The 13,623-nt window shown below is 36.7% G+C and overlaps 1 protein-coding gene across 8 annotated transcripts in view; it reads right to left on the bottom strand.

Moving 5' to 3' along the window:
* ARID4B (AT-rich interaction domain 4B) overlaps positions 1-13,623 on the bottom strand; it is a 159,628-nt gene that overhangs the window by 22,696 nt on the left and 123,309 nt on the right. For all 8 annotated transcript variants that reach the window (XR_002338970.2, XR_002338969.2, XM_021074399.2 and 5 more), the window contains 2 exons: positions 5,048-5,132; positions 1,289-1,487 (listed from right to left, as the gene is read on the bottom strand). Coding sequence is in view for 6 of the 8 variants with exons in the window: in XM_021074399.2 (XP_020930058.2) it covers positions 1,289-1,487; positions 5,048-5,132 (284 nt within the window). In the remaining 2 variants the exon portion in view is untranslated. The remainder of the gene's footprint in view (positions 1-1,288; positions 1,488-5,047; positions 5,133-13,623) is intronic.

Raw genomic sequence — 13,623 nt, 5'->3', positions numbered from 1 at the left:
GGGGAAAACTTTCAACTCAACACCTTGAGTGCCATTACCTGGGTCATACAACAACACCATTTTAGTCATCAGAAACATTCTGTTTTAACCTACACCCGAAAGCTAGCAGTGTATTTGGTAAGCACCTTATTACTCCCATGGAGCATATTCCTATAGGTCATTCACTGAGACTATGCTAGAGTGTGGTGAGACCAGCTATTTCCCAGAACGGCCTCATAATTTTGCCCCACTCAATTCCCTTAGAGCGGCTTTTGTAGACTTACAAAGAAGCTGAATATGAAATAAGAATATAACCTAGAGATTCTATTCAGATACCATTCTCAGGGAGCCTTCACCTATGTGGAAATACTCTTTTTTTAACATAGCTAGGTTTATGTTTGCTACTTGATTTTTAAAAGATTAAATGGTATTCTCCTTTAGGAATATACAGGTTTAATACAATTCTGAAGAAAAGTAAAAGAATGATTAAGGTATAATATTAATTACTTTTCAGGGAAACAAAGCTATTTTAAGTAAATATTGACTTGTTCACCACTGCGATAGACAATAATATTCATAGTTATTAGTTAAATTAAATATTTTTTCAAAATACTGTTCTATGTGTCTGATAATTAGAAAATTATGAAAATTAAACGTTAAGAGTACTTAGGTATTTACAAATAATTGAAGTAAATATCCATATGGAATGAGACAAAAGTAATTTCCATTATATTCAGAAGCAATAAAAATCCAAACTCTTTTAGGTTTTAAGAAATGTAAAATATTTTCATGGAGATATAATCTTTTGCTTCATTTGATAGATTATTTCCTCTCTTTTCCTGCCAGTCAGACTTACTAAATCTTCCCTTCCAACATTCATACCTTTTGTTATTTATTAAACTTCATTCTGCCTTAAACATTAAGCAATAACCACATCAAAAAGAGTTCATAATAAATGTAATCAAGATAAACAAAAGTTTGGTATTCTTTACAAAAAATTCAGTATAATTTTATAGTTTGATGTGTGTAACACAAATGAGGCTTTACATGGCAACAGAAATGGTGGTACTGAAAACCGCACAGTTCAACTTCAACTAAAATCTAAATGGTGTCTTTAGATCTAACAATAACAGAAGTATTTCCAAGCCTCAATCAGTGGCTGATTTCAGTAATAAAAAAGTCAACAAAATTTTGGTTCAATTTAAGAATGTCAATATCACTGAATTACCTCTATAGAGTTTGACTTACAAATTAAGTTTTATAAATTAAAACAAATACTTGCATGCAACAGGATGCTTGTTATGTTTACCTTCAAGTCCATTAAGGATAGAAGTGATTTCTATGGATTTAATATGACCTGTATCAGAGTTTTTGGCATCAGTAAGATCCAATTTGGATACCACTTCAGGAGATGAATTTGTCTGAAATGGTGGTTTTGACAAGCGCCGAAGTTTACAGTTTTTAGGAGAATACTTTTCATCTTTGTCTTTTTCTTTATCTAATTTATTCTAGGTTAAGAAAAAAAAAGTATCCCATGTTAGCCATAATTTATCATGAAGCATTTATTAGTAACAATGTTAAAAGTCATTTTTAACTCAAAGTTATAGACTATATTATTAAATAGCATAAAAAGAAAGAATATATAAAGTCCATCAAAACAGCCAGAGATGTTTTTCTCAAGGTTATTAACAAATACTACAGGATGAGAAACAAGTTTCTGTCTAATGTTTTTATTTAATAGTTGAAATAAATTAGCAATCAGGTAGGCAATTATGAGTAGCAAACTTCCATACTGCTACTAATTGGTGTTACAAATTCTCTAAAAGTTAAATCACAATAGCTTTAAATTAAATACTCATTTTAAAAAAGAAACATTATTTCAACCTGGTAGTACTAAAAACTGTATGATTCTCAATATAAAAATGAGGGTTGGGAATGACAAAATTTCAAATATCTTCATTTGGTTGACAGCTAGGAATAATTCTAAACAAATGGCTTGCTGTAAAGTCAAGCCAGAGGGCAACCTTCCTGTAATTATTCATAATGTTTCAGAAAAAAAGAGAAAATTTCTCAAATTCTCCATTTATGCATAGATAAGCAGTAGTTAACTAATATATTTTCTGGAAACTATCTTTTAAATTTCTTTTTAGGGAGTTCCTGGTGGCTCAGCAAGTTAAGGGTCTGGCGTTGTCACTGACGTGGCTTGGGTCACTGCTGCAATGCAGGTTTGATTCCTGGCCCAGGAACTCCTGCATGCCTAGGATGTGGCCCCCCAAAATTTATTTTTAAAATAATTTGTAGGAAAAATAATTTAGACAAGCTTCTAAATGATCATGTAGAGCATGATGTAGTAGTAAACAATTCTGAAGTCCTGTTATATTGTCAGACTATAGAATGTGAGAGACTATTTCACAGTTCTTCCAAAGATGGTACATAGTTACTATTATTCTGGGTACAGAGAAGAGAGGCTAATCCTGTATAGGATAGTGGTTCTCCTAGTGTGAACCCCGGCCTGGCGACACTAGCATTTCTGGGAATTTATTAGAAGTGAAAACTCCTAGAACCAGACAATCTAGTGAATCAGAAACACTGGGGATGGGACCAAGCAATCTGAGTTTCAACAAGTCCTCCAGGTGATGGTGACACAAGCTCAAGTGTGAGATTCACAAGCTCAAGTGTGAGATTAGAGCACTGGGGCTGAGTTCTCTGAAGGCACTGAGAAGGCTTATGTGTAGGTATACCCCCAAAGCCTACCACAATTAGTGCTGTTTAAAAATTTTCCTGTTTTTGCCAACTCTTTCCAACTCTTTCCACCAGAGAACATAATATACCATACATTCTGAAGGCAGAAATAGTCCACCCCATGCAAAGTTCAAATATGGCTTTTAATGGCTGTCACAGGACAGCCTTGGAAACAGTGGTTCTCAGAGTCAAATGAGATCAAAGGATGGGTATACAATATTTAAAATTTTCTAGGAAGCTTTTTCAAAATTCACATGCCTCTTCCCTTATGACCAGGAATGTTAAATGCCTGGGAGAGGCAAAGAACTAAATTGAGAAATAAAAAAAAAAAGTACTTAGGAAAAAACTGCCTAAGCAATCTTATAATATTGCTTCCTCTGGAGTTCCTGTTTTGGCTTAGCGGGTTAAGAATCCGACCAGTGGAGTTCCCGTCGTGGCGTAGTGGTTAACAAATCCGACTAGGAACCATGACATTGCGGGTTCGATCCCTGGCCTTGCTCAGTGGGTTAACGGTCCGGCGTTGCCGTGAGCTGTGATGTAGGTCGCAGATGTGGCTCGGATCCCACGTTGCTGTGGCTCTGGCATAGGCCAGTGGATACAGCTCCGATTAGACCCCTAGCCCGGGAACCTCCATATGCCATGGGAGCAGCCCTAGAAAAGGCAAATAGACCAAAAAAAAAAAAAAAAAAAAAAAAGAATCTGACCAGTATCCATGAAGATTCTGGTTCCATTCCTGGCCTTGCTCAGTGGGGTAGGATCCAGCATTGCCACGAGCTGTGGTGTAGGTCACAGATGAGGCTCAGATCTGGAGTTGCTGCAGCTTTGGTATAGGCTACTGCTACTCTGATTCCACCCCTAGCCTGGCAACTTCCATATGCCTTGGGTGCAGCTCTCAAAAGACAGAAAAAAAAATTGTTTCCCCTACCCCTACCTCTGCCTGAGAAATACTACTCCTAAACTTGCTCTGTGTTAAGGAAACTGGCTTTTTAGTTTCCTCACACATAACTCTTCCAGTAGCTTAAAGCAATGCTTAACATAGCTCAACGTCCATATTTTCCAATAAAGACCAAGAGTGTCCTGAATTGTAACTGAGTTGTTATTCCAAAACTTTAAAAATATGGACCCAATTTCACAGTGAGCAAAGAATAATCACTTTAAGGGAAAACTTTCAGTACTGAGGGCCACTAGGGGATCATTTAGCTTGAAAATAAATAGCTTCTCACTTTTAACATTAATTTCTGGAATTAATAAAAAATTTCTCACTTTTAATATGAATTTCTGGAGAACTATTAAAAACCTCAACTATATATACCATTCAAAGTATTAAAAAGCCATTAAAAAGATAAAAAAATCCTACAACCTGGTAAATGGTCTAATTTCTAATAAAACATTAAAAAGATTTAGTCTTAGAATGAATAAGAGTAATTCTATCATACATAAAAGTAACATTAACTTCCATACAAGCTCATTAATAGATTCCCCACAGTATCTATGTAGTGTGTGTGTAACAGGGTCTTGTGAACATATTCTAAGCCACTACATATACTGTCAGAGAAAGATGGAAAAAAAAAAATGAGTTGCAGACAGGTTCTCCTCTGCCTTCAGACACCTCTTTTTCTTCCTCTGAGTGGTTTACAGCTATTACAGGAACCCCAGAGCTCCCAGCCAAACCACTTCATGGGTCCTAGTTGGAGATCAGAGGTGCAGGAAATGGCTGGAAAGGGTAAGTGAAACCTCACTGAGTGGTCTTATACAATGTTGGGACTGAAAAAGCCTCAAAGATAATTTAGTGCTCTTTTCAAAATGCTTTTCCATAAGATGACAATGTTAACTGCACCTCAATATAGCATTTGCTATTTCAAGAGAATTTCCATTCTACTGACACTAACACACATACACTTAATACTCATTGGAGAAAAAGTTCTTTTTTTTGTTGTTTTATTTTATGTTTTTTAGGCCTGCGCCTGTGGCATACGAAAGCTCCCAGGCTAGGGATTGAATGGGAGCTGCAGGGGCCAACCTATGCCACAGCCACATCAACACAGGATCTGGGCCACATCTTCCACCTACACCAAAGCTTGAAGCAATGCTGGATCCTTAAGCCACTGAGAAAGGCCAGGGATTGAATCTGCATCCGCATGAATACTAGTCAGATTAATTTCTGCTGAGCCACAACAGGAACTCTGGAAAGTTCTTTAATTAAGAACTATGATGAGTTCTCTGGTGGTCCAGTGGTTAGGATTTGGCACTTTCACCACTGTAGACTGAGATCCCACATAAAGCTGCTGCATGCTGTGGCTTAAAAAATAAATAAATAAACGCTTACCTTTATTTTCTTGCGATGTTTTATCTTAGGCACATTTTTATCAGCAGGTCTTACTATTTTATCTGCTTTAATCCATTCATCGTATCTAAAATTAAAAGAAAATAACATAAATATACAAAACACATACCACAAAAGTATCTGTGCCATATTAAAGAGAAACTAATAAATAGAATCTTAAAATTTTAGAACTGGAAAGGACCTTCAACATCATTTAGTTCAACTTCCTGGTTCAAGGACTAAAGCTACAAAGGCCCAAAGAGAGAGATGAAGTGACCTGTCCAAGGACACAATGTCAGCTACTGGCTGAGCCAAGACTCAGCAAGGTCTCTATAACCCTACACCAGCACTCCTTACTCTGCTACACCAAAGAGAAACCAAATCTGTGCAATAACTATTCAGAGAAATCCCAGTATTTCTGATACTTTTGTTTACTTTGTTTAGTTTTTAAGCAGCAAGCAGTCCTTTTCTTTTTTCCTAAACATATCAGGAAGCTAAAAAATGGCTCTGCCCAGCTTTCCGTGTTCTGAGAGGCTTCCTTCAGGTACAGACTGCTGAGGTCAACAGCTGGGATGGCCTCCCCACTCAGTGCTGATATTCTGCACAGTTTTACAGGGTGTAAGTTACTGCAAAAAATCTATTTGTTTAAAGCAGAAAAAAAAGTTTATTTTTGCAAAAACTCAGCTAGAAAGAAGAAACATTAAAAAACAAACAAACTTCTTTTTACATTCAGAAGTTACATCCATTTAGTCTGGGAAATGGAAAACTTAACTGACATTTTAAACTCAAGAATATGAATAACTGAAAATGAGCTTTTAAATTAAAATGTCTTCATTATTAGAGGTATTAAATGAAGTAATAAAGACCTTAAGCCTGGGAATAACTATCTTGGGTCATTACCTTACTAATAAATTATATCTTTGCTCTAGAGTAGACCTAGAAAGTATCTGTTAACAACTCCCAGGTGGAGTTACATTGCTGGTGCAAACTATAGGCTGCAGCAAAACTGAGGGCTCAACCCCACACAAAGGGTTATGCCAGTAACTGCTGGACGCTGTTGAGGGCCACAATGATAGAGAATGAGAACAAATGGAATGATTCTAGAAAAGTCTTTACCTATTCCTTGCTAACTAGTTATGTGGCCCTGTTCAAGACATTCTCAACTTCAGACTTAGTTTATTCTGTATAAAGTAAAATCTCATTAAAAAAATTAAAAAAAAAAGACTACATATCCACATATGGCTTTTTGAGGATCAAACATATAAGTACTTTGAAATGGTCTAAGGCAAATATTCTTCTACTAAACACACTCTTATGGTATTTATACTGGCATACTAACTAGCACCTGCCTGTATATTTATAGTACTTTTAATTTTCCCATTAATACTGAAAATTGCATTATGCTTCAGAAGAAAGCAATTTAGTTTCTCCTAAAATTAGAGTGATGGTGAAGAATGAACTGACTATATCTCTGCCCTCCGCAAAGGTGAATGAAAATTTCTAAAAGCTGCTCTTATTTGAATATATAGTTATAGAAATCAATGCTATGTACTTTGTTTAAAAGAAAACAAAACAGGATTTCATTTTTTTATGAGATAAAATAAAAAGTTTATGATGGTTTACACATAACATCAACATAAGTTAACCAAAGGTATAATAGTTTTTTACCTTTCTTTTTTTAAAATTTTTTTTGTCTTCTTAGGGCCACACTCTTAGCATATGGAAGTTCCGAGGCTAAAGGTCAAATTGAAGCTGCAGCTGCTGGCCTACACCACAGCCACAGCAACTTGGGATCCAAGCCGCACCTGGGACCTACACTACAGCTCTCAGCAATGGTGGATCAACCCACTGAGCGAGGCAAGGGATCGAACCTGCAACCTCATGGATACCAGCTGGGTTTGTTACCACTGAGTCACAATAGGAACTCCCGTTTGTATATTTTACAAGGAACACTAAACACATCAAATAAGCAAAAAACAGTTACTGTCTCCATAGTTACAATGCTCACTGTGACAGAAAAAGATTTGTGACTTAGAGATAAGTCATATGTTGCTTTTCTTAAGAAGGTAGAAGGAATATATACATAAGTAAAATAATGGTACAGGCTGATGATCACTGTCTAAGCTCCACTAGAGTACAGAGGCTATATGGTAATCATTTTCTCCTCCACCTAAATATAAATTAAGGATAGTACAAGAGGACTGCTTATCAGAAGAGCTTGGTTAGTGAGTTTGGGGGTGGGTGGAAAGAGTGCTGAAAACAGGCAAGAAACAAAAAAGATTCTGCAGTTAGGGGAAATTAGCTATATTCACTTATAAAATATTTGAATAGTTGTAATTAAACACTATGCTCTTACTGTTCTGCTTAACAATTGTGTTTTAAATTACTGAATATTCTATATGGTTTTAGGGATTCCTTGGAAAATTTTTTTAGATAGATATGTTTCCTACTGGAGTAATTACTGGTAATTTATGGTTCTATTAAGTATTAGCCAGTATTATATTAATGACTCCTTTATTATTTGCCTCTTTCTAGTCTAGAGTCTTAGTGCTTTCTGTTTGTTTGTTCAGGTATTCCCTACTTCTAACATTATTCTTCTAGATTTCTTCTTTTCTCAGCCCGGATTTATGCTCTTTTCATAAAATGCAGTAACACAATGTTATTGTTATTATAATTAACATCCTTTAGAATTAGAATATGCCTTAAAAATCTATCAATGAATTTTTTCACAGATTAAGAAACTCAAACCATGGAACAAATTGCCCTTGCAATCTATAAGCTTGCCAAAAAGCACCATGTGGAGATTTAGAAAAGAATGAGAGGAGTTCCTATTGTGGCGCAGTGGTTAACAAATCCGACTAGGAACCATGAGGTTGAAGGTTCGATCCCTGGTCTCACTCAGTGGGTTGAGGATCCGGCACTGCCCTGAGCTGCAGTGTAGGTCACAGACATGGCTCGGATCCTGCATTGCTGTGGCTCTGGCATAGGTCCGCGGCTATAGCTCCGATTAGACCCCTAGCCTGGGACCCTCCATATGCCGCAGGTACGGCCCTAGAAAAGACAAATAAAAATAAATAAATAAATAAATAGGAAAGAATGGGAAATGGACTGCCTGTTGAAACAGTATAATACTAGAATGATGGGAGAAGACAGGCCAGGTCCTATTCAGAGTAAGCATATTCAGGGTCCAGAGAAGGAACTGAAAAATCTTCTTTAAGAATGTACACACAGGGAGGAGTGCCCACTGTGGCTCAGTGGAAACAAACCCGAATAGTATCCATGAGGACATGGGTTCAATCTCTGGCCTTGCTCAGTGGGTTAAGGATCCAGCATTGCTATGAGCTGTGGTGTAGGTCACAGATGCAGCTCGGATCTGGCATTGCCACGGCTGTGGCGTAGGCCGGCAGCTATAGCTCTGATTAGACCCCTAGCCTGGGAACCTCCATATGCCCTGGGTGTGGCCCTAAAAAGACAAAAAAAAAAAAAAAAGAGAGAGATCCCTAATGTAAACATTAACAAACATTTCTAAATGTAATGAGGTTCTAAATAGCACTTTAGTTGCCTAATTAATCTTACAAGGAAAAAAAAGATGATCAGAAAATAAACTGACAGCTGTAACTGATAACTGTATTTTGAAAATAGGAAACACTCTTTCCCTTTATGTAATTACTCATTACAGTATTATTCAAGAGTTCTATTTTCTTTACACAATACTTTCAACGAATAGCAAAGAAACAAATTCATGTGGGAAAAAAACAGACATACTTCAAAATTCAACATTTCCTATAGACACTATACAAGAAAGAGCTAGATCAATTTAATTTTTATTTTACCAGTGTTCATTAATTTAAATAAAGGAGGTAATATTACTGGATCAAATCTGATTCCCTACCAAATACCAAGAATAAAGACTTGAATGAAGGGAATTTAGTTCAGAACTACAGAAAAAGTTGCTTACTTCAGACATAAGAAAGTAGTCAAAGAAGAAAGAAAATGGGAAAATTTAGTTCAAATTCAAGTATCTTGAATTACATAAAAACTGAAATTACAAGGAAGTAGCAAAAGAGCAGATAATTGCAGCTAAGAAATAGAAGACCAGGAGTTCCCATTGTGGCTCAGTGGGTTAAGAACTTAACATAGTCTTCATGAGAATATGGGTTCAATCCCTTGCCTTGTGCAGTAGGTTAAGGATCAGCGTTGCCACAAGCTGCGGTGTAGGCTGTAGGTGCACCTTGGATCCAGTATTGCTGTGGCTGTGGTATAGGCCTGCAGCTGCAGCTCTGATAGCTCCCCTAGCCTGGGAACTTCCACATGCCAAAGATGTGGCCCTAAAAAGCAAAAAAGAAGATCATAAAATATTTCTCAATTTCCTCTGAGGGCACCATACCAAGTAAGATATCCATTCATCCCGCAAAAAGGCACTCTTTTTTTTTTTTTTTTGTCTTTTTGCCATTTCTTGGGCCGCTCCCGCGGCATATGGAGGTTCCCAGGCTAGGGGTTGAATCGGAGCTGTAGCCGCCGGCCTACACCAGAGCCACAGCAACGCGGGATCTGAGCCACATCTGCAACCTACACCACAGTTCATGGCAACACTGGATCGTTAACCTACTGAGCAAGGGCAGGGACCGAACCTGCAACCTCATGGTTCCTAGTCAGATTCATTAACCACTGCGCCTCGACAGGAACTCCAAAAAGGCACTCTTAAAGAATATAAGAATTTTCATGACTAAGTCAAACATAAATTTTTTAGTTTTAAAATGCCTCCACCCTTTTCTCAAACATCCCAAAATATATGTACATGCTGTCCTCCCCTCAGCTATAAAGGTCATCCTGGCACAGGGGCACTCCAATATTCTTGATTCTGCTTTAAGTACCACAGGGAGAATCTAGACATTAGAAAGCACATTTTGATGGGGTCTCTACTGGGTAAGAACACTATTTAACAGCTATTTGGGACAACAGGAATTCAAAGGAACCACTGTATTGTTAAATACCTAAATTTCTCCCTAAAGATAGCAGGTCTGTGGCTGTCAGCTATCATGTTTCGTGATAATGTAGCTCGAAAACTAGAAGAGAAATTTAAGCTAAGTAGTTAGCTTACAAACAAAATGATTTGCAACTTTAATCCAAGCAAAAGAGTTGTATGAGAATGTCTGAGGAAAACCAGGTAGTATAGATTATCAATAGAAACTATACTGCCTTCAGCTGGACTTTAAATTTAGACTTTTTTTTTTTTTTTTTTTTGCCTTTTTGCCACTTCTTGGGTCGCTTCCGCGGCATATGGAGGTTCCCGGCTAGGGGTCCAATCAGAGCTGTAGCCGCCAGCCTACACCAGAGCCACAGCAATGCCGGATCTGAGCCGCGTCTGCAACCTACACCACAGCTCACGGCAATGCCGGATCCTTAACCCACTGAGCAAGGCCAGGGACCGAACCCGCAACCTCATGGTTCTTAGATTCATTAACTACTGAGCCACAACGGGAACTCCAAATTTAGACATTTTGATCAGAAAAGAGTAATTGGCCTCTTTGTCACAAAAGGAAATGTAGTTTGCCACAGTACAAGAAGAGGATTACTAAATGCTTCCATTTAAAAATAAATATTAAAAAATAAATATTGAAACAAATATTAACAAATATTGAGGTAGAAAATTAAGATCAAGTCTGTGAGTGATTAGACTACTTTTTCAATTTAGTTATCAATAAATTCATTGTAATTAATGCATGGAGTCTAGACAAACATCTGAAATTGAAAGTACTATGGAAAATATCTGCAAAGTGTATAAATGACTTATTTGAGGATATTCTACTGAGATCATCTAACATTCAACTAATGGAACAAACATGAAAGAACTGATGCGTGGGGAACTCATTTAGCTTCTAACTGTCTGCTCCCTGACCTACATAAAATGCAGAAAGTGGAACAGATGATCCCGAAAACTAAACAGTTACACAAAATTCCCAGACAAAAAGTCTGCACCAATGCTTAATCATTGGACAAATACTTCTTAGGTACCTATCCCATGGCAAGTTCTGCACTAGGCACTGGGTATTCAGCAATGCATGTACCATGGCTCCTTCTAAAGGAGCTTACAATTCAACAGAGAAGACGACACTAATCAGTAATTGGAAAAGTAACAATACAAACCTTCTGAACCTTTTGAAAAAAGGAGCTACATAAATATTTGCATTTTTTTTAATGAGTTGAATTAAAACATTTATACAAAGGTAATAGGAACCCTTCAGAGACCATAGCATACTTGCTCTCACCAGAGAAAAACAGAGTTCTAAAAAGAAAACTTTACGACTTTTCTTTGCATGTGTTGGCAAATCATCTAAGAAATCATTTAACAACAATAAAAATGGAAAAGAACATTAATCAACAAGACATAAGATACCAAAATGTTTACCATGTCCACATCAATCCAGATTTTGGTGCTGTTTAAACTCAACTAAACCACTTTCAAAGAAATATTATCAGCCATGTATTAATATAAACTCAAAAAACATAATCTTAGAGGTTAAAAAATAATAATTACAGGCAGAATAAATATACTGTACAAAAAACTTCATAAGAAAAATCAAACTGACAAAATATTTAAAACTCATTACCTAAAATATGCATACACATTATAAAAATAAAATCCATTAATATAAGTGAAATATTAAAGTAATTTGTACTTTGTTTCCTGTAATGGAGAGATTCATATAGTAATTGCTAAACAATATGTATTTAATACTTACCTATCTATAAGCAAAAGAGTTAATGTATGTCATAAAACTAACTTAGGTTTTAAAAACCCTACAACTGAAGTAGGCAATTAGGCCCTCTTAGCATGGAAAGGAATTTTTCCCTCTTAATTAAGAAAATGTAGGGGGAGGAATATGACGCATAATAGAAAAATAGGTCAAGTCATGATGAAAAGCAGTACTTGTTATCATCAATTATAAACTTGTAAGTAATTTAATCAATATTTACCTACATTATGAACTTTCTATAATAATCTCAGTTTATATATTTTTTGGGCCATGTCTGTGGCATGTGGAAATTTCCAGGCCAGGAACTGAACCCACACCACAGCAGTGACCTGAGCCACTGCAGTGACAACACCAGATCCTTAACCCCCTGCACTGCAGCAGGAACTCCTACACATTTATTTATTTTTATTTGTTTTGCTTTTTAGAGCCGAATCTGTGACATATGGAGGTTCCCAGGCTAAGGGTCAAATAGGAGCTGTAGCCATTGTCCCACGCCACAGCCACAGCAACACCGGATCTGAGATGCGTCTGTGAGCTCATAGCAACACTGGATCCTTAACCCACTGAGCAAGTCCAGGGCTCAAACCTGTGTCTTCATGGATGCTACTCAGATTTGTTTCCACTGAGCCGTCATGGGAACTCCTCCTACACATTTTATTTATTTATTTATTTTTTGTCCTCTGTCCTTTAAGGGCCGCACCCGCGGCATATGGAGGTTCCCGGCTAGGGGTCTAATCGGAGCTGTAGCTGCTGGCCTACGCCAGAGACACAGCAACGCCAGATCCGAGCCGCGTCTGCGACCTACACCACCGCTCAGGGCAACGCCAGATCCTCAACCCACTGAGTGAGGCCAGGGATCGAACCTGCAACCTCATGGTTCCTAGTAGGATTCATTAACCACTAAGCCACAATGGGAACTCCTACACATTTATTTTTAATGTAAGTGAATATCTGAAGCAAAATTTACAGAGACCTACTAAATAGAACTTAATGCTTTTAGTCATGTACTTAAGATAAAACAAAAGTAAAAGTATCATATTATTGAAAAAATAAAATTCTTAGCATATTATTAACATTTCATATTTCCACTCCATATAAATCCACATCAAAGAAACAGGAATGATGTTCATTGCAATAAAGAATATAACAGTAGAATGACAGAAACATGATATAGCATCTCCATATTAAAAATTTGACACAAACAGCTCAAGAGACTGGTATTGTAATTATACTGATCTATTTTCCTAGAGAATTTAATTCTGTAAAATGAAACAAAAGTAAAGGTCTTTAGGCAGAGGTAGTATATATCATGTTAAGAACATATCACAGAGCGCCAAAACAGACTTATAAAGACCACTACAAATGGTTAACAACTCTGGCACTCATTGTATTTTATGATGCAGATACTGAATTCTAAAAATATCCCAAAAGTTTATAAGTGTTTGATAAGCTTAAGAGATTAGTATTTTTGTGCACATTTAGACAAACGTCCTGAAGTATTTGCCCATCTAAAAAAACTATGAAATGTAAGAGGTCCAAGTTTATGCTTTACCTTAAATATACCTGCCAATCTACAAAAAAATACTGAATGGAACAGGCCCAGTTTAGGAATACTCTAAGATGTATACACAAAGCTCATTTGAGTACAAAAACACCTGGGTTATTAATCTTTTTCACAAAGGAAATGTTTGTTTTCATTTGCACTGAAAAACTAATCAACTCAAAAGTAATTTTTAAGTAAAAATTATTGTTATGTTCACATTGTTCACTGCTTTTAAGCTCTCATTTAAATTTCTTTAAGTGCAGGACTATCTGATACAA

Source organism: Sus scrofa, chromosome 14 (genome assembly GCF_054392235.1).
Source record: "Sus scrofa isolate SSC_HxYL_T2T_F1_AM1 chromosome 14, Sscrofa_HxYL_maternal_Yorkshire_Landrace_v2.0, whole genome shotgun sequence".
Lineage (NCBI taxonomy): Eukaryota > Metazoa > Chordata > Mammalia > Artiodactyla > Suidae > Sus > Sus scrofa.
This window is presented reverse-complemented; position numbering and strand designations above follow the sequence as displayed.